The 19,923-nt window shown below is 42.4% G+C and overlaps 1 protein-coding gene across 3 annotated transcripts in view; it reads right to left on the bottom strand.

Annotated features, from left to right (window-relative positions):
- ARMH4 (armadillo like helical domain containing 4) overlaps positions 1-19,923 on the bottom strand; it is a 304,815-nt gene that overhangs the window by 225,086 nt on the left and 59,806 nt on the right. For 2 of the 3 annotated variants that reach the window (XM_089661128.1, XM_089661130.1), the window contains exons 2-4: positions 15,587-16,647; positions 7,419-7,670; positions 4,241-4,429 (exon numbers count right to left, since the gene is read on the bottom strand). In XM_089661128.1, coding sequence (XP_089517254.1) covers positions 4,241-4,429; positions 7,419-7,670; positions 15,587-16,610 — 1,465 coding nt within the window. In that variant the 5' untranslated portion in view covers positions 16,611-16,647. The remainder of the gene's footprint in view (positions 1-4,240; positions 4,430-7,418; positions 7,671-15,586; positions 16,648-19,923) is intronic. The other variant, XM_089661129.1, reaches the window with a different exon arrangement.

Raw genomic sequence — 19,923 nt, 5'->3', positions numbered from 1 at the left:
CGTGCAACTTACAGTGAAGTCGCACGATTTCAAAGTCGGGTGACTTACAGATTTGAGGTGCGATTTTCTAGACTTCTCACACAGATGTCTATGCAAATCACACCAAAAGTAATGCATGTACTACTATAGAAATCGGTGTGGTACCGACCAAGTCAGAACCGCACCGTTATGACCGCTGTAATTGCGGACAATAGGGTGCGATTTGGCATGTGATTTGCAAGTAGTATGGAATGCAAATCGCATGCCAAGTCGCACCCAGTGTAACTGGGGCCTTATAGGCATTTACCCCTGGTTCACATATATGCGGCCGTGCGGGCCGCATTTTGCGTGGGCACGAGAGCCCATTCATTTGAATAGACTCCCGTGCTCCGTGACACGCAGAGAAGAAGTCCCTGCACTTTTTTTGAAAAAACAGCTGTACGGGAACCTCGGTTCCCAGTACGGTTGCATTTTTCACTGCGGGCGGTGTGCCATTAGGACTAATGGCACCTGCCCGCGGGTCCGCATTCCTCTGTGCGGGTGGTGCGGCTGCACAGATTTTCGTGCGGATTTGCAACGGCACCACCCGCACAGATGTGAACCTAGCCTTAGCCATGCTGCATGAGGCTCTGACATGTAAGTTCAGGCGAGAGGACACAGGTGCATTGTCCCACCCCTGCAGGCAGCCTGTGAAACTCTAGAAGAAGCTGACAGCTGCATAACTGGAAGGGACAGTATCCACCCGGGGACAAATGCCTGGAATGCCAGTACATACTGCCCTAAACGTTAGCACAGCTTGGTGCACTGTAAAGCTGCAGCACCTGTCAGCTTCTCAGAGTTTGACAGGCATAAAATAAAAAACGCACAGGCAATCAAATACAACCAAAAGAATGCTCTATTCGTGAGAAAAAAAAAAGGAAATAAATTTCATTTGGGTGCACCATTGCATGACCGCGCAATTGTCAGTTAACGTAACGCAGCACCGTAATGCAAAAAATGGTCTGGTTAGGAAGGGGGGTAAATCCTCTGGAGGGCAAGCATTGTGTATAAACAATGGCCATTTTTTTTTATTTTTGGCAAAATCCTTGTTTTTAAAAGACAAGTTTAAAAAATTTAATTTTTTTGCAGGTAAAAAATGTGCATTTTCTTTCTAAGGAGCTTGCAGAGCATTGCGGGTGCAATCTCAGACTCCTGCAGATTGTCAGTGTAGCTGTCTGCCTGTACCTTGATTGGACAGGCAGTAACTTGAGAACAGGAAGAATCAATGAACTACACGTGCATTCACCAATGCCCTCGTAGTTCATTGAGAACTAGAAGCTGACAGCTGCAATAGCTGACAGTACTTGTAGTCTATCCATTCATAGGAAACGGGGAATGAATGATGGGGCAGTGTGGGCGGTGCACTGCACAGCTGCATTGGTTTCAAATTGTGATGAGGGGGAAGATCACCTGCCCGTTGTCATGAAGGGGGATCAGGGGAGGAAGAAGATGCAGATGGTGCACCATTTTACATGTTTCATCCTAAAAATGGGTGGAACATGTAACATGTTGTAAAGGTGAACTTAGCCTTTAATTTTTTTCATCCATCCTAGTGTTGTGGATATCCTGCATCCTCTTTGCAGCCTTTTCCCGTCCATATACATGCACTCCAGTGATGACTCTATGGTACTTCTCAGTGATGACTCCATGGCACTTCTCAGTGATGACTCCATGGCACTTCTCAGTGATGACTCCATGGCACTTCTCAGTGATGACTCCACGGCACTTCTCAGTGATGACTCCACGGCACTTCTCAGTGTGGGTTCCTTATGGTTAGAACAGTGGACCGTCTGTGTTATATGTGTTGAAGCATATCCTTTAAAGCACAGGCGTCAAACACAAGGCCCGTGTGCCGAATCTGGCCCTCCAGGCCATTTCATGTGGCCCTTGCACCTCGCCTGCAGGTACCATCTTGTCTCCGCCCCCACCTTGTCTCAGCAGTTGACAGCAGAGGAGTATAGAACTCCTCTGCCAAATCCTGCACCTCTCAGTGCAGCTGCAGCACCCCCTCATCTCTGCCTCCCCTGGCCTCAGCATTCAGCAGACTCTGGTAACTGATTCCACTCGTCCTCTGGTCCTCCTCCAGACCCTGCACTTTCTGCTTTCCAGCTCTGCCCCCAAAGGGGGTGCACGGTGATGTTAGGGGGGGTATGGGATTGTTGACATCTGATGCAATGGAGGGTGGGGTGCTCTGGACATCAAGTTTTACAAATACAAGCAGCCCTTTGAGAGCAACCATAATGCTGATACGGCCCGCGATAAAATAGAGTTTGACTGCCCTGCTTTAAAGCAACAGCTGAACTAAAACAGAAATTTAAAACTGAACTTCATGCAGACATTACAATAAGTGCAAATTTTGCATTTAATAAAAATCACGACATTTATCTTGAAATTCAGCTAACCAAAGTACCTGAATTTGACGTGATATCAGCCCTTTGATGTTCTTCTAAGCAGCAGCAGTCAGAATAAGAGAGGGAGGGGCAGAACTAGGAGCCAATCCGGTCTGCTGCAGTGCACATTTGCCTCCCCTCACTGTTCAATCACAGGCTGGGGTGGGGAGGTGACCAATCCTTATTGCTTAACTGCTGTAGAGAAAACTCAGGTCATCAGCTTGTGAATGATGACTGGCGGGGCTGTGTAAATCCCAGAACTGGATAAGCAGACACACAAATCGTGTGTGTGTGTGTCTGTGTAATTAGTGGTTTGCCAGAAGTTCAACTTTAAATCTGGAGGTTCCTTCTAACTCTCAGGGACTCTACTGGTGGGGACTCTACTGATGGGATCTTGGAAGTTTCCTTCATGAGGGGTTCCTACTTACCCTGTGATTAGTTATTTATTTATTTTAGATAATGCAACAGGAGGAGCTTGAACACACAAAAAAGAGGGCAGGAAGCCCCAAAACTCCTAGGTAGGCATGAATAGAGTTGGGAAGTAGGAGATCTCACCTCTGGAATATTCAAGACATAAGAAAGGATTTTTTGGTGGTACAGAGTCTCACAAATGTTGGTGGTTCAGGGCACTATATACAACACACTCAGAACCTTCAACAACATATTTTCCCTGATCCCCAACCCCCACCAGCAGGTTCACCTTAGGGCTTTAGAAGAAGCCATCCATTTTTCATGCACCCTGAAGTCCACCAACAGAATAGTATGCTTTCCCTTCTGTTCCTGTTAATTCCTGTAATCTATATGGGGTTTGCAATATCGTCAAGAAAAAGAGACAACCAAAAAGTAGGGGATATTTAACACCACCTGTTGCTCTCAACCAAAACAACCAATCAGCAGGGTCGCACTGATTAACCACTTCCCGTCCGGCCCATGTACATAAACGGGCGAATGGGAGCAGTGCCAAAGCAGGTTGCCGTTTATAAAATGGCCCCCGCGTTCAATGCCTGTGCACGCTCCCTGGGAGGACAAAGCGGAACACCGATTGCTGTACGAGACCTCTGTGTGAGGTCTCGAGTCATGTGATCCCTGATTGGCCAATCAGTGATTACATGAACAGTAGTAAACAAGAATTCACTTCCTGACATTGCTTACAACTTTTGAAATTTGTGAATGATCACAGAGGTCACATGGTACAAGGCTAATCTTCATCACCCCCACAAGTAGTACAGTGTCACTAAGGTGACACTGTACTGCTAGGGTGACGGTATGTTGAAAAAAAAAAAACAAATAATAATATAAAAAAATAAAATAAAAAATGTAAAAATAATTTTGAAAAATTATAATTTTTGGTAATAAAGTAATTTGGGTTATTTATTTTTTTTACTAAAAAGATAGAGGAATACATTTTGGCTAAGATTTATGAAGAAAGATTATTTATTTGCAAAATTTTATAAGAAAAACACTTTTTTTTCAAAATGTTTGGACTTTTTCATTTATATAGCAAAAAAAAAATCCCAGTGGTGACTAAATACCACCAGAATAAAGTTTTATCTGTCTCAAAAAAATGCTAAAAAAATTCATATGGGTACAATGTTGCATGACCGCGCAATTGTCATTCAAAGTGTGATAGCACTGAAAGCTGAAAATTGGCCTGGACAGGAAGGGGGTAAAAGTGTCCAGACTTGAAGTGGTTAATAAACCCTGCCAAAGAGAAAATACCCTTTTTTTTTAAACTCTCATCATCAATTATGTATCAAGAATACTGTTGGGGTTCTACAAATAAATGTTAAATGTGTATAGTCCAAATTCAGAAGAAAAGACTTCACTCCTACCTTCTGATTCCAGCCTGTCCAGGCCATAGCCTGGTGTTGTTGTGATTCTTCTGGTTGGGGGAGCCATCACACTGACTTGGGGGACAGATGTGCCCACTGTAATGGTAGTAGATTCAGTCTTTGCTGGTGCTTTAGGTACAATTGAAGATATTGAACCAGCCAAACCATCTTCATGCTCAGAGAGTGAACCTAAAAGAGTGACATATGATGGAGTTTATTAGTATCCTTTTATGTAATTAACTTAGCCAATTCTGAACAATACATAAAAATATAAAAGCATATGTAATGTGTAATAGTCTGTAGGGCTTTCTGTATTTGTTTTGTGATAAATGTGAGCTTTGTTTTGTTTTAGGTGGACAATTTAGGTTTTATTTACAACCAAGCATGCACACATATAGGAGTGAATGTGGTCTTATACAGTAGTTTCACTTTAAAAGCAAACAAAGTAGTTCTAAAGGCATAAGGTTTTTTTTATAACTTAAAGTGGTTTACATGAAATACGAACAAAGCAGATCCCTCTATAGTGTGTACTTGTCTCAATCCACAGTACTAAGTCTCATTTCTGTCTGTTGCTTCTCTGCTATCAGCATGATTCAGTTCTGACAAGTTTTCCTGACACCAACAGAAAAATGGTGTCAGAGAGGGACCACCAGCAGACTGACTGGGAGCTGTGTGGAGGGGAGTGTCTCTTCCCTCCAATCAAATTTCAGAGCTCTCCTCATATGACTTCATCTCTTCGTCCCCTTTTTTCTGAACTCTGACAAGCTTTATAAATTCTGGACTCTGGATGAATGTAACAAAGAGAAGTCTACAGATAAACAGGTACAACTAATGTAGGAGGATTGGTTTCATCTCTGTGTATCACCTGAGGCCAGTCTCTTCACTGGGTATGTGTAACCCCTGGTTCACATCTGTGCGGGTGGTGCCGTTGCAGCACCCGCACAAATACCTGCAGCAGCACCACCCACATAGAGGAATGCGGGAACCGCAGGCGGGTGCCATTAATTCTAATGGCACGCCACCTGCATTGGAAACTGAAATCATACTGGGAACCTCGGTTTCCATGCGGGCTGCGATTTCCCAAGTAGTGCAGGGACTTCTTACCTGTGTGTCCTGGGGCACGGGAGTCCATTCAAATGAATAGCCTCTCATGCCCATGCAAATCGTGGCCCACACAACCGCACAGATGTGAACCAGGGGTAAGGGTTTACAACCACTTTAATGCATTCTATGCAGGAAGGTAAAAACCTTTCTGGGTGAAGCTCTCCACCCCCATCCACAGCTCCCCCTTATACTCACCTGGGCCTCATCTCAATCCAGAGATGTGCATAAGAGCAGTGGCTCTGCCAGGTCTCTCTCTCCTCTTTTGCTCACACAGCAGCGGGAGCTATTTGCTTCTGCTGCTGCTGTCAATCACAGCTAGTGAGCCAATGAGGAGTGCGAGCAGCACTCTGTGTGTGAATGGAAAATGTCTTGGGATTGAGCCTGCCCAAGTGCCCCCATAGCAAGAGGCTTGCTATTGGGGGCACTCAGCAGGGGGGAGGAGCCAGGATCGCCTGCAGGGTACCCAAAAAGAAGAGGATTGGGGCTGCTCTGTGCAAAACTATTGCTTAGAGAAAGTATAACGTGCTATTTAAAAAAAAAACTACAAACTTTGGAATTACTAACTATAGTACATTCAGTGGGTAGAGAAAATAATCCCCCCCCCCACCCCCCTTTTTAAAATAATCACATTTTGTTGCTTTTCAGCCTAAAATGAAGACAAAGACAGTTTTTGTTTTATCTAGCTGTGCAACTTATAACATCCAACTGAAAGATATAACACCAACATGTCAGAAAAACCACTGAGGTGGAAAAAGGGTCACCGCCTTGTGTCATTTCACACGGCAAAGCCGCAAAGTGTGATTATTTTCCATACCCACTGTACATGTGAACCAGCAGCAGCATATTCAATGGCATATCCAGGTTATGGCAAATTCTCTGGGTGTCACTTGAAGGGGGTGCCACACAGTGGACTGTTCCAGAGGAGCACTTGGGTGTGCTATAGCACCCTTCAAAACCTTTGCTAGCACCTCCTATCAGATCAAAGCCCCCTTATTTTATTGTAAGATGTAAGATTTCCTGCAGTTATCTGTTTAATGTTAATGCTGGCTCTCCCACACCATGGAAAGGCATGATGCTGATCAAGTGGAAGCAACAGCCTGTACCACACACAGCGTTCAGAAGAGGACAGAGGTCCACTGCCATCCAGAACTGCTCTGCCTCCCATTCTTTGCTGCTGCTGTACTAATTGTAAGGTAGGGAACTGATATGAGTGTGGCTCTGAGGAACTATGATGTGAAGACTCCAGGACAGTCTATGATACTCACAGCAATGCAGTATGAGTGTTGCTAGGGCAAACAGTTGAAGCCTGGAACAACTACACTGATGCACATTTTTGATTTGATATTATAGTAAAGTCATCAAAAATATGGCTATCAGATGTTAGGACAGGGCAACAATTTCAGTGCTTGCCATAGGTGTCATTTTCTATAGATACAGCCACACAGCAAAGAATGATATTACTTTTTTTCTTTTTAACCTTAAGATATTTTATTATACAAATCGATAAAAAAATAACTGATAGAAAATTTTCATGGTAAATATTAGGATTCGTCATGTGTCTATAGACTGATGGAAATGTAACTCCACCAGACAAATGTGTTATCCTGGCACCAACATGGTGGCACACGTGTGGTAGTACGCTGCCATGGACTGGTGTCGGGAAAGAAAAATAATGGAAATGATTTGATACAGTTTTCCGATATCCTATGGCTGGGAAATCAGTAGATTTGTTATCTATTATCTGCATATGTTGCTTATTCTTGTACAGACTCTTGAAGTGTCTCGAGGCCCATAGGGAGATGGTATTTCTATTCGAAAAAATATTTTCATATTATAAAATGTATGTGTTTGCTGCAGGAAAATGAACGAGTGTGAATTTAAAATAACAAAACAAAGAACAAAGTTTTAGAACTCAACATTTAAAGTTACTGGAATCCCAATTTTCTAGTAATAGAGATAACCAATACTCTTTGCAGGACCTGACAACCCAATCCGGTCTATTCAAGAATGGCACAAAGACATAAAAAAGGCCGAGCCAGAAGACAGTTTGACAGGTAGATAAAATAAATATTACCATTGAGTGTACTTTCAGTGCTAGGAAATTCAAGAGGTATGACCGAAGCCGTAGTAGTCGGAGAAGCTGTAGCAGACTCAATGCGGGGGATCACCACCTGTGGAGTTGCATTCCGCTTCATGGTCTCTTCTGCTTTATCAATCACACTAGGCTCCCTGCTGGCTTCTTGACTTGCAACATCCAATATGATAGCAGGAGCCACAGTGACATTTGTGTTCTCACTTATGTCCAAATCTGGCTGCTTGACATCTGCTGCACAAAAAAACATAAACCATTGACTGAAGTAACAGAAAAGAATAAAAAAAAGTTTTTGAGGTTTACTGAATTAGGCAATGTACCGCGTACAATAACCCACAGCAACCAGTCCATCAGAACCTTTCATTACTCTGACTGCTCTATATTAATTAAAGGGGAAGTCTGATTATTTGCCATGGACTACAGCACTGCATCACTGCTATATGCAGAGCTTCTCTATACAGATCTACAGTAGGCTTTAAATACTGCACTACACTTTCCAGATGCCCTGACAGAACATGATGGAACTTGTAGCCTCTTGACAACTGAGGAACAGATGCCATAGCCTGTTCCACACAAAACAAATATACATTCATAAAAAGAGAAAATAATGAGAATGAAAAAAATCAAATCCAACATTTTGTCATGGAAAAAAATTACATTCTATAAAACCAATATTAGTGATCTTCACATGATCTGTCTACAATCAAGTTTTTTACGGATTACTAAAATTCAAACTCACCCTACACATTATGCCTATGACAGTAACATTTTGCAGATGGGATTATTTTGGTAAAACTGTGTGGGGGATTATAGAAGAGGTATGATAGAAATAATGGTAAAGAAAAGGAAAGAATGCTGGAAGAAAATAATTAGTTTAACAAAGTTGGGAAAGGGGGTGGGGGGGAGCAAATATCTAGTAAGAGTAATGCTGGGTACACAGAGGAAGTTGTTTTTCATTTAACCCAGTGGGCTGAACGAAAAAAAACGTACAGATTGGCGTACATCCAATGTTAGGCTAAGTTCACACTAGCTTTGTTAGCAGTTGTTAGACAGGCGTTTGGGAAGCGCTTTTAATGCTCCTCAAATGCCTATGAAAATTCTACACATGGCAGCTCACAGCTCTGTTCACACTGAAGCGTTAGCGTCGCGGCAAATTTGAGCATTTGAGGAGCATTAAAAACGCTTCCCAAATGCCTGTTTAACGCCTGTCAAATGCTATAGGGGCATTTGGCAAGCGTTAGAAATGAGTAAAGTGTGAACGAGCCCTTAGTGCAGCGATCTCCCTACTGAGCTATTGTATTCCAACAGGAGGACTGGCTCATTGGTTTTGCAGCATGCCCACACAATTTACAATTAAAAAAAAACCTTTTTTTCATTTTTTTTCCCATCACATGGTACTGATTTGTACTGAATCATGTACTGATTTTTGGTGACAGGTTCTCTTTTAGACATCCAAGGTTTAAAAGACCCTGTATGTCTTCCCTCTGCTCCACTGAATGTAATGTGGTGCACATTGCATTGTATTACATTCTTTCCCAGGGATTGTATTACAATCTCTAAGTGGGGACCTGAAAGTGACATCGTAATGTCACTTCCAGTTCAGCACAAGAAGGGGAGTGGACTTGTTCGCTCTTCTCCCTCCCCTCTAGCCGACGGTGAGCTAGGCCCGCAGATGGGCAAGCGAAGCCCGGAAACCTCACGGGGAGAAGGGGGGGGGGGGGTTGCATGGAGAAGCTGGTACTGTGTGCCAGGTGCTTGACCAGAGCAGGGCTAAAAGGTAGAAAAAAAACTACCTGTCCGGCACTACATGTCCCAGGCGTCGGGCGATAGGAAACCAACATCCCTCCCACATCTTGCAGATGAAGAGCTGTACGCACAGGCAGAAAGTTGTCCAGTTCCTGCCGACGTGACCGGTTTCAGCCCGTGTGTACCCAGCTTTACGTAAAGAAAGAGTTCCCTGGAGCAGATGTGATGCACCCCTGGAGCTCCTGAGTAGTTAGACTGCTTGGTCTTTGGAATTCATGTCTTATCCCAAGTCTTAGACAAGCAGATAGTAAATAAAGTATTTGTATTGCAAGTATTTTTTATATTGTTCAAGGTAAATCAAGGACACCAAGTGACTCAGAATTCCACATTCCTATGCTGTAGAGAGGAAGTGAGGTCTTCCATTTCAAACATAGCCGGCCATACATACTGTAGATCGAAATTCAGACAGCTCAGCAGGGACCAGTCGACTTCCGATCCATATATGGACTGGCTATACACTATCAATCAACTTGTATACAACCAGTCTGCCGGGTTTTTCCCGAATGATTAGTGCTGCTGGCACTGGCCGACAGAACACAATAGCACGCGGGAGTGTTTCCCCCATCAACACTGACTGTACTGATAGGAGAATCGAGCATTTTTCTTTCCTTCCACCTGCGATGGAAGAAAGAATAATGCATAATCTAAGGTCTGCCTTACTTCTTTGTACCAGTTTTGAAAGCAGGGGAATATATTTGTTTCCAGTATTTTGGAATGTTAATAACAAGATCTATCCTTTTCATACCAGAGCTCAATGTGTATTTGTATCCTGAATTTGGCCAGTATTTTGGCATTTTTGCTGCTATAAATTAGTTTTTGGAACTGTGAGCCCATCACCTCTGCCTATGGAGCAGGGAGCTGATCCTGGAAATCTGAAAAGGTGACCCAAGAAGTAGAAGAGTAACATGACTAAAAAAGCATGGGTATCACAAATGGCTGGTGAAAATTACAAAGCCTTTGGCATTGATAACAGTAACAGAACACCTTGTTTATTTTATTTATATTTTTAGTTGTTTGCCTGGACTCAACTCTAAAGCACGTCTGTGTTTTGTTATTGCAGGGAAAACAATTGATTTACTTTAGGGCCCCCATTCCAGTAGAGCACACTCACATTTCCTTTGTTCCCTGTTGGTTTGAAAGCAAAGAAACCACCTGGTACTTCTAGGTATGGGGGAGCCTGTGACTTACTCCCACTAATCCCATGTGACAGTGCTGGTGTTTGTTGATTGGCCTAGTACTGTCACAGAGAAAGTCCTCAGCCTATACAGTGAATTTATAAAGTATTCAGACCCCCTTCACTTTTTTCTCTAATTTTGTTATGTTGCAGCCTGATACAATTGCTTAAATTCAGTTTTTTTCTCATTGATCTACACTCAGTACCCCATCATGACAAAGTGAAAACAGAATTTTAGAAATTTTTACAAAATTTGTGAAAAATAAAAATAAAGCTTTTGCAAATTCCAAGCAGGCTTTCATGTATTTTGCACTGAGGGGAGGCATGAGAGCACAGCGTGGTCAGTTTTCTAGTTGTGCTGGGAACTCAGCCTGCTCTCCTCCAATGATCAGACAAGTGCTGACAACCCCCCCCCCCTTGCTTGCACAGCCATTCACGGACCAGATCAGTGTGCTTCTGTTCCTCCTCCCCCTGCTCTCTGAGAACCTTATGCAGCTGATAATAGAGGGAATGTGATCACTTATAAAAAGAAAAAAAGGAGAAAATTATATTTATAATGTATTTTAGATATAAACACAAATGTTTTGCCTTTCATTTCTATTTTTAAACTGAATGGGTTGTTTTACAAGGGGAGGGTTCACATATACTTTAAGTATGTCTGTTTTTGTGGCCATTATTAACCGCCTCCCACGTGCCATATAAGGAAATGACAGAAGGGCGGTTCTCTCATTCTCAATATGAGGACTGGTGTCCCTGGGACACAGCGGATCACCGATCAGCCGAACGAGCCTGATGATGTCGGCTCGGTCATGTGATCAGCCGTGTCCAATCACAGCTGATCGCATGTAAATAAGGAAATGCCGGTTATCGGCATTCCTCTCCTCACGCTGACAGCTCGTGAGGAGAGCAGAGCGGGTAATCGTCATTCCTCAGAGAGGACATGTACACTGATCATCAGGATCAGTGTAGCCCCATCAATGCCACCTGTCAGTGCCCAGCAATGCCACCTGTCAGTGTCCATCAGTGCACATCAATGCTATATATCAGTGCCCATCAGAGCTACTTTTCAGTGCCATCTATCAGTGCCACCTATCAGTGCCAGACAGCGCTACCTATCAGTGCCAGTCAGTGCCGCCTAACAGCGACGCCTATCAGTGCCATATGAGTGCTGCCTTTCAGTGCCCATCAGTGCCTCCTCATCAGTGCCCATCAGAGCAGCCTATCAGTGCCCATCACTGCAGTCTCATTAGTGCACATCAGTGAAGGAGAAAAATTACTTATTTACAACATTTTATAACAGAAACTAAGAAAAAAACTTTTTTTTTTTAAATTTTCAGTTGTTTTTGGTTTGTTTAGCAAAAAATAAAAAACCCAGAGGTGATTAATACCACCAAAAGAAGGCTCTATCTGTCTCAAAAAAATTATACAAATTTCATATTGGTACAATGTTGCATGACCGCACAATTTTCAAAGTGCAACAGCGCTGAAAGCTGAAAATTGGCCTGGGCAGGAAGGGGGTAAAAGTGCCCTGTAGGCAAGTGGTTAATATGAACTTAATACTTTGGTTGGAGTAAAGCATGAGTTTACTTTAAGGATGACAAATTGATGGAGAAACTCATCAGACTCCACAATAGACAAAAACAAGCCAAGGTAAATTCAAAAGCAACATTTTCCTTCTTCTACATCGAGCTTAGTAGCTGCTGGCATAGAAAAGCTGAAGCCTTCGATAATGTTCTCCGGCAGATTTGAGTTTTGCCATCTCTATCTTGTTAATTGAATTGCCAGCCATTTCTCTCTCTGTATATAAAATAACACTGCTCTCAGCAAAACACAGCTTAGCTCTGACAGCCCCTGTCCACCCAGGGCAAGATCGAACAGTCAAGGGAAAGACTGCTTCCTATCAACTGAACACAAGCAAAGGTCAGGACGTCTATCTGAGCAATTTTATCACACAGAGGTCCTTACAACTAAAATCCCACATTCCCATCACATCACAGTCATCCATAAAAAGTGTCCAACAGTTTACAGATTTAATTTGAGAATTGTACTCATTTGGAATAAAATCCATTTCCCAAAAGGAGAAAAAAGAATTTCAAGAGAACCAGTCACAACTGAGTTTATGCACGAGTCTGAATATTAAATTTCAAATTATTTTAACTGCACAGAAAGAAGTTTATTTCCTTCCTTTCTTAATGCTGAACTCCTGGTATAATCTTAATGGCATACTTACATTGGTCCAGCTTGGAAAAATGTAAGTATGCATATCTCATACCTGAGAGATCGCTGTAGAAGCTGACAATCACTGTAGTAGTGATTGTCACGATCTTCCAGGTCCTGTGCTCAGCAGCTGCTCCACCACAAACTGGCCAGAAGGGGGTCACTCGCTGGCACCACCTCCAGAAGGCCTTGTATTTGCTTTAACGAATACAAGACATTCTTTGATTGGACGAGATGGAGAGGATGGACAGTGACGTCACCTTGCAGTCACTGAAAAAATGGTAAGGGTTTTTTTTGAATGGCCACAGTGGCAGCACAGGACCCAGAAGTTCATAACAATCATTGTAGTAGCGCTCATACTCCATGGTGATGGTCAGATTCCCCAGCGCTCCTTTAGGTATCAGGTGGACCAGTGTAAGTATGCAATTAAGATCATACCTGGAGTCCAGCTTCAAAGTGATATTAAAAGTCAAAATTAATGAGAAAATATCCAACATGTTATACTTACCTGCTCTGTGTAATAGTGTTCCCGCCTCTTGTCAGGTACACCACCCACACTTCTGGCCCCTCCCTCCTGTTGCGTGTCCCCCCAGAGCAAGCCGCTTGCTCTAGAGGCATTCATGTGTGCTCACTCCTGAGCCCTGCTCTGTATGTCCATAGGATACACAGAACAAGAAACAGCTCCCCCCCCTCCTCACTGGCTCTAAATGACAGCAGCGGGAGTAAATGGCTCCCACTTCTGTGTCTGAGCCAATGAGGAGAGAGAGACCCAGTAGAGCAGCTGCTCTTATGCACAGTGCTGGATAGCAATCGGGTAGGGTTTGGAGGGGGGGTGCAGGGGGAGCTACATACTGAAGGTTTTTTTTACCTTCTTGCAAAGAATGCATGAAGGCATAAAAAGATCAAATGATATAAATTAGTGCAGCGCTAAAATCATATGTAAAACTAAAAATAAATTCAGAAAACGTCCATAAAGTCTATGAATTGTGATCGTAGAAACTAGTAGGTACTGGTGGTGCTCCTTGGAAAATGATAGAAATGCGCACTCACCAGAAATAAATAAGGTATGAGCATTGTATAAAATCCCTCATCAGAGGTTTGGTCAGCTTGGGCAATCCTCCCTTCCGTGTGATGACAGGACTTCAATGAAGAAGAACAAGATCCAGGTAACCAGAGGTTTCCTCAAAGGGGCTGGCTGGAAGGAACTGCCTGTTTACAGGAAATCTTCCACCTCTTGGTATGGTGCCTGGGTCTGAAAATAAGTACTCCTCTCAGGGAGTTTAGGGAAGGATGCCCATAGGGCTTAGGAGGAGCCCGGATGTCGTGACGCTATGCCACCGGAGCCACGTGGAGGCCCGGCGGCCACCTTTTATATCCACAGGGTTAGTTCACACTATACCTGGATGTTATTTTACTACTTATCGTGATTTGGATACCTTGAATGTTTACAATAAAGTTCTTTTGATAATCTACTACACTATGGGCATCCTTCCCTAAACTCCCTGAGAGGAGTACTTATTTTCAGACTCAGGCACCATACCAAGAGGTGGAAGATTTCCTGTAAACAGGCAGTTCCTTCCAGCCAGCCCCTTTGAGGAAACCTCTGGTTACCTGGATCTTGTTCTTCTTCATTGAAGTCCTGTCATCACACGGAAGGGAGCATTGCCCAAGCTGACCAGACCTTTGACCAGACCTCTGATGAGGGAGTTTATACAATGGTCATACCTTATTTATTTCTGGTGAGTGCGCATTTCTATCATTTTCCAAGGAGCACCACCAGTACCTATTAGTTTCTATGATCACAATTCATAGACTTTATGGACGTTGTTTGAATTTATTTTTCGTTTTACATATGATTTTAGCGCTGCACTAATTTATATCATTTGATTTACTGCATATATTGGTTGCTTTGAGTGCATAGCTGCTTTTAGGATAAAGCGCTCACTACATATCCTTCTGTTTGTTTCATAAAAAGATCAGCATTTAGAATCACTTTAATTTACAGGAGAACTTCTGGAATCCTCACTAGAGAGGACTGCTGGAGGTAAATGTCATCTAACGTCCAGATAACGTCCAGTGCACTTTGTCTCTGCTGACTCTTATCAGTTTGAATTTTTCGCCATTTCTCTCTGTAGACTATATAACAAAACACTTCCTCTTGTGTTTTAGAGATAATGAGAGGAGTTTGTTTTGTAGTCCTGATACACTTTGCATCCTAGTGAAACACTGCTCCTATATAGATAGAGTACAGTATGTGTTGTCACCCTAGGACAGGGAGTGTGTTACTGGCAGGTTACATACACTTGAACAACCGTGCTAAACTGAACCATGGGCTTAACGTAAAATTAAAATCCTAAGTCTAACTATTTTTTTAAATGTTCCCTCACACCCCACCCCTCCTGCATAAAAAGAGACCAGTGTACTTACCTATTTTTCAGATGGCCTGCTCACTTGATCCTGCAGCTCCAGCTCAGGAAGTGCTCAACAATGGCTCTGCATTCCAAAAGCTATGACATCACCCATAGCCTCCCACCAATAGCTCAGCCATTCTTTGCGCCCCCTCCTCTCCCCTCAGCTGCCTCGCACTGACACAGGGGAGCTGGAGCTTGCGGGATCACATGATTGGACTGGAATAAAAATGGGTAAGTACACTCTTTTTTTTATACAGGTTAGTCGGGATAGGTAGGAGGAAGGGGTGAGAACATTTTTAAGATTAGGATTTTCTTCCATTTTAAAAATAGCAAACAGCTTGGGCCTAGAACCCAAGGGGATGCTCAGGAATCAATATGATGTCTAACCCACTGACTCACTGGAACCAAACAATTGAAGCATTTCAGCATTGTTGTTACCTTTGAAATGGTTTATGCCAGGGCCACACCTCCTATAGAGTGATGATATTGCTCTAAAAGGAGAATATAGTGTACAGTTTTATAATTCCTGATGTTCTATTTACCTGTGTACACTGAAAGACCTTCAGCTTGGGCATCATCAATAGCCGTACTTGGTAGTGGTGTAGGGAAGTCATCAGTCTCAGGTGCAAGAGACACTTCTGGCTCCCTAAGCTCAGATGATAGCTTTTCTTCAGGCATCTTTTCGGCAGTACTAAATACAGATTTGTCATCAGAAGGGACAGTCACTCCTGGATGAATAGTAAACACAGTAGTCTCACTGCTTTCATTTTCTAACACCTGGTCTGGAACTGGTGTTATAACATCACTACCAGCTTTGTTAGAATTCAGGGTTGTATCTTTGGTGTCATCCCATTCCTCATTTATTTGTGACATTGTACTACCATTGTTTTGGTTGTCTAAGGTTGAGGTTTCCAAGCCTATAGGATCTTCAGATGTTATTGCATTAACAGAAGTAATCATCTGACCAATAAGTGTAGAGGAAGTGGTGGACTGGTTGTCTTCTGTCTGGAAAATGCTGGTTCTGGGGTTGGTAGTTAACATCTCGATAGTGTTAACCTGGGATGAATTGTCCAAATTGCTTTGATCTAAATGTACACTCTTCTCATCTTGAGACTGGCTAGGTTCCTTTGGATCTCCTTGGATAGGTATACCAAGGGATGGCAAATCAGTGGGGTAATCAGCGCTGGAGCCAGGAGTAGACAGAAGACCATCCTCACTAGAGGGTTTAACCTGAGTAGTGGGACCAGCTACATTAGCAAAACTAACATTATTTGCCTCTGGGTTTGTGTTAACAGTGCTGGTGTTCAGAAGTTCAGAGCTGTTTTGCATTTCTTCTGGCGCAACATTTGGCAAGATCAAAGACATGTTGACATCCTTGGGTATGGTAGACTGTGTTGGAAGAAGTGAACCACCAGGCAGTGATTCAGGGACACCTGTCCCAACAAGCTCTTCATTTCCATCTTGGATGTCCCTTTTCTTCCGAAGAGAAAGACATGAAGCCTTTGGTGAAACCAGCAGCATGCTACATAGCAGACTACATAAATGGAAGACCAGTGACTTCTTCATGGTGATGGGACAGCTGATGTAACCCAGAAAGATAGTCCTTGAAAAAGGGAAAAGGACAAGATTACTTATTAAACCATATGTATAAGCAGCCATGTATCTTTTAGAAATCCGAGACATTTTATTCAGTACTATATACTAAATGAATGTATACAACATCAAAATTGCTGAAGGTATAGGGAAACAACGTTTGTAAATGTTTTTTTCTTTACATGTTTTTAATATATATTTAATGCTGAAGTTTATTTAACTCATATTTTGCCTTCCACGGTCAACACCCCTCCCCCCCACTTCAAAACAGACTAAACTATTTTTTAAAGGGTAAGTTCACCTTTACCAAAAAACAGTCTATGCAGATAAGGGGTGCCTGTAAATTAAAAAAAAAAAATGATGCAGCTTTGATCAAAGTTAGAGAATACTGTACATTGTATGGAGGAATTATTTAATCATTTTTACATGTGCTGTATGCAGCATGCTCTGCGTGGCACCAAACATGCTGCATGAGAAAACATTACAAACTGACCCTGTTTGTCAAAGGCAGTGCTCCTAAGTAAACCTGTCCTGCATGAACTTATAGGTGTGACCTGGAATTCTGTTATATTAAAATAGTGACATTTAACATGCATATTTTTCACACTTAGAGAATATAAAAAAAAATTCTTATATAATACTAATGGTTGGGAGACAACAAAATTGATTGGTATATTTGTCCCCTTGAATGCTTGATAAAAGGACATCTATTTTTATATGATCATTTTATGATCTATATATATTTATATTATGTCCCTACTAGTATCCAATAAGGGGATGTGTAATCATCAAATGTATTTCTACCAATTTACACATACTTTTGGTCTATATTGACGCTGTTCTTTTGTACTTTGTATAGTTTTTCATGATGTATCATTACATACTTCATTATACCCATTTACATGTTTTATTATGGCAGTGGTTGTGATGTGGTACCCATGGTCCTTGCACGTCAAAATGATGGCCTCATTTTTGGAGGGGACATAATAAAACTGGGTGCATTTGCATTGAATACCCAATAGATGGCTCCCTACTCAACACAGTTATGATATACAGTGGTACCTTGGTTAACGTAATTTTCGGCTGATTGGTTTCTATGAAGAAGTGAGCCTGATTTTGCATGCTCCCGCTTTAGTAAATAAACCCCACTATCTCTGGCGTCAACTGTTTGTGAGCCTGACCCAGAATGCACATCAGGAAAGTCAAAGTCAGAACTGCTAATTTTCCCAAAGTGGTTGTATGTCTCAGACATAAAATATGAACAAAGCATATCTCTCTATAGTGTGTACTTGTCTCAATCCAGTGTCATTTCTGTCTGCTGCCTCATTCCTCTGCTATCAGCATGAGTCACTTCTGACAAGCTATCCTGACAGGCATGGTAACAGGGGAGGGACCTCCAACAGACTGACAGTTTCAGCTGTGTTACTGTGAGCTGTGTGGAGGGGAGGTGTGTCTCTTCCCTTCAATCAGCTCTCAGAGCTTTCTTCACTGAGCTCTGCAATTTGTAGTTTCAGCTTCCTACCCCCTTTTTTCTGAACTCTCGGACAAGCTTTATAAATTTGGAACTTTGAATGGAAAGAAGACTGCAGATAACGAGGTACAACTTAGGTAGGAGGATTTGTTACATCTCTGTGTATCACCTGAGGCCAGTCACTTCACTGGGTATATGTAAGGGTGTACACACACTTTAATTGTTCTGAGTCATATATTAAAAACTACTGAAGCCACTGGATTTAGTATCTAGTATTTAGGATCTAGTATTGCCAAAAGAGACCTCAGCATTGGCAGTATCCAAACCTCCTCACTACATAGTTCATTTAAAGTTCATCTTTACACTCATTTTTCTAAAAGGTTCCCCATGCATCACAGTGTCTCCCAGTGCCGGATGTGCAGCCCTGAAAATCTTTGAGTGAGCACTCCCAGCCTCCCTCTCCCACCACTCTCACTTACAGCTCAGCATTTTTGCAAAAGTAGGGGCTGGTGTGCAGTGTGGTGGGCTGAGAACAGCGCAGTGATGATGCACGGAGCTTAAAGTGTTAGCATGCCTGTTAGCATTAATCCTCTGCATTGTGTAAAAAGATGTTTGATCCTGACTTCTCTGATCCTCCCATTCTTCCAGTGCACCCCTCTTATCTCCTAATAAGACATATCGTGTGTAGACACTCTGCACATGCTCAATTTGGTGTGTATTGCTAGAGAGGTTTTTTTTTTTCTTGGGAGAGTGCATGTGATTAGCACAGGGCCAATCAGCACTGTCCAGACAGAGATCAGTGGTTCTGAATCCTTGTAGAGAAAATTCCTCCTCCAAGCTTTAACCAGTGCTCAGCCAGACACTGATAGAAGTCACACGACTACTATATACTGCTGATGAGAAAAGGTTTTCAGCAGTTTACATTTACTAAAATAATTGCATTTCCATGTTCTGTGTACAGTGGGAGACCAGATATAGTGAATGCAGGGTCCTGGGTTTAGCAACACTTTATCAGTAATGTGTCAAATCGCATTATTATTCCGTGTAAAGAAGGGTACTTTTTTCTTTCATGAACAAAATAACTGTTCATCATGTGACCTCAAGCCTAGACAGGCTAGATCACATTGTCTCCTATGGTGTCTATTGGTATCAATCAGCATTGAGATAAGTCTGCCCGCCACATAAACAGATAATTACACTATACCTAGAAGCAAGACTTTTCATATTCTGACACACATTATTAAGACTGCTTACATCAAACTGACTTCATGTAAAAAATAGAGTTCTCCTTTAAGGACTCTAGAAAATGTATTCCCCAATAAATGTGTCTCTTGCAATGAAAATCATTGTGCAGCATTTGACAAGTGGAAGATGATAAAAGGCCATTTAAATTTCCTGTGGCTGCCGGTTACTGTACTATGCTGATACACCATCCCATGTGGCTGAGGAACAATTTCATCTAAGGGAATAGAGATCCATATACCTGGCACAGCTGGATGTCATGAAAACCCTCCCATATGAGATTCAGCGGAAAGCTCAGGAGAACACAACAAAAGCTACAAATGGCTTTCTCCAGGCAAAGCAGAGACAAGCTGACAGCTTGCATCAGAGCATCAGATACAGGGACAAATCGAGAGGCAGGCTAATAAGTCTTCTTATCTCAGCTGTACAGCTGAACATCCTACAGTAGGAATCCAGCCAAAACTTTTATTTTGTTTTTAGATGGAGTGGAGAAGGGTTAAAACCTCTGTCATGTCAATGAAATAGTGAGGCAAAATCTGTCCAGAAGGGATACAAGAGCAATTAAAAAAACAT

This window comes from Staurois parvus, unplaced genomic scaffold, assembly GCF_062004578.1.
Source record: "Staurois parvus isolate SC_StPar_1 unplaced genomic scaffold, SC_StPar_1.0 ptg001316l, whole genome shotgun sequence".
Lineage (NCBI taxonomy): Eukaryota > Metazoa > Chordata > Amphibia > Anura > Ranidae > Staurois > Staurois parvus.
The sequence above is the reverse complement of the archived record's forward strand: the minus strand, read 5'-3'. Positions and strand labels throughout refer to the sequence as shown.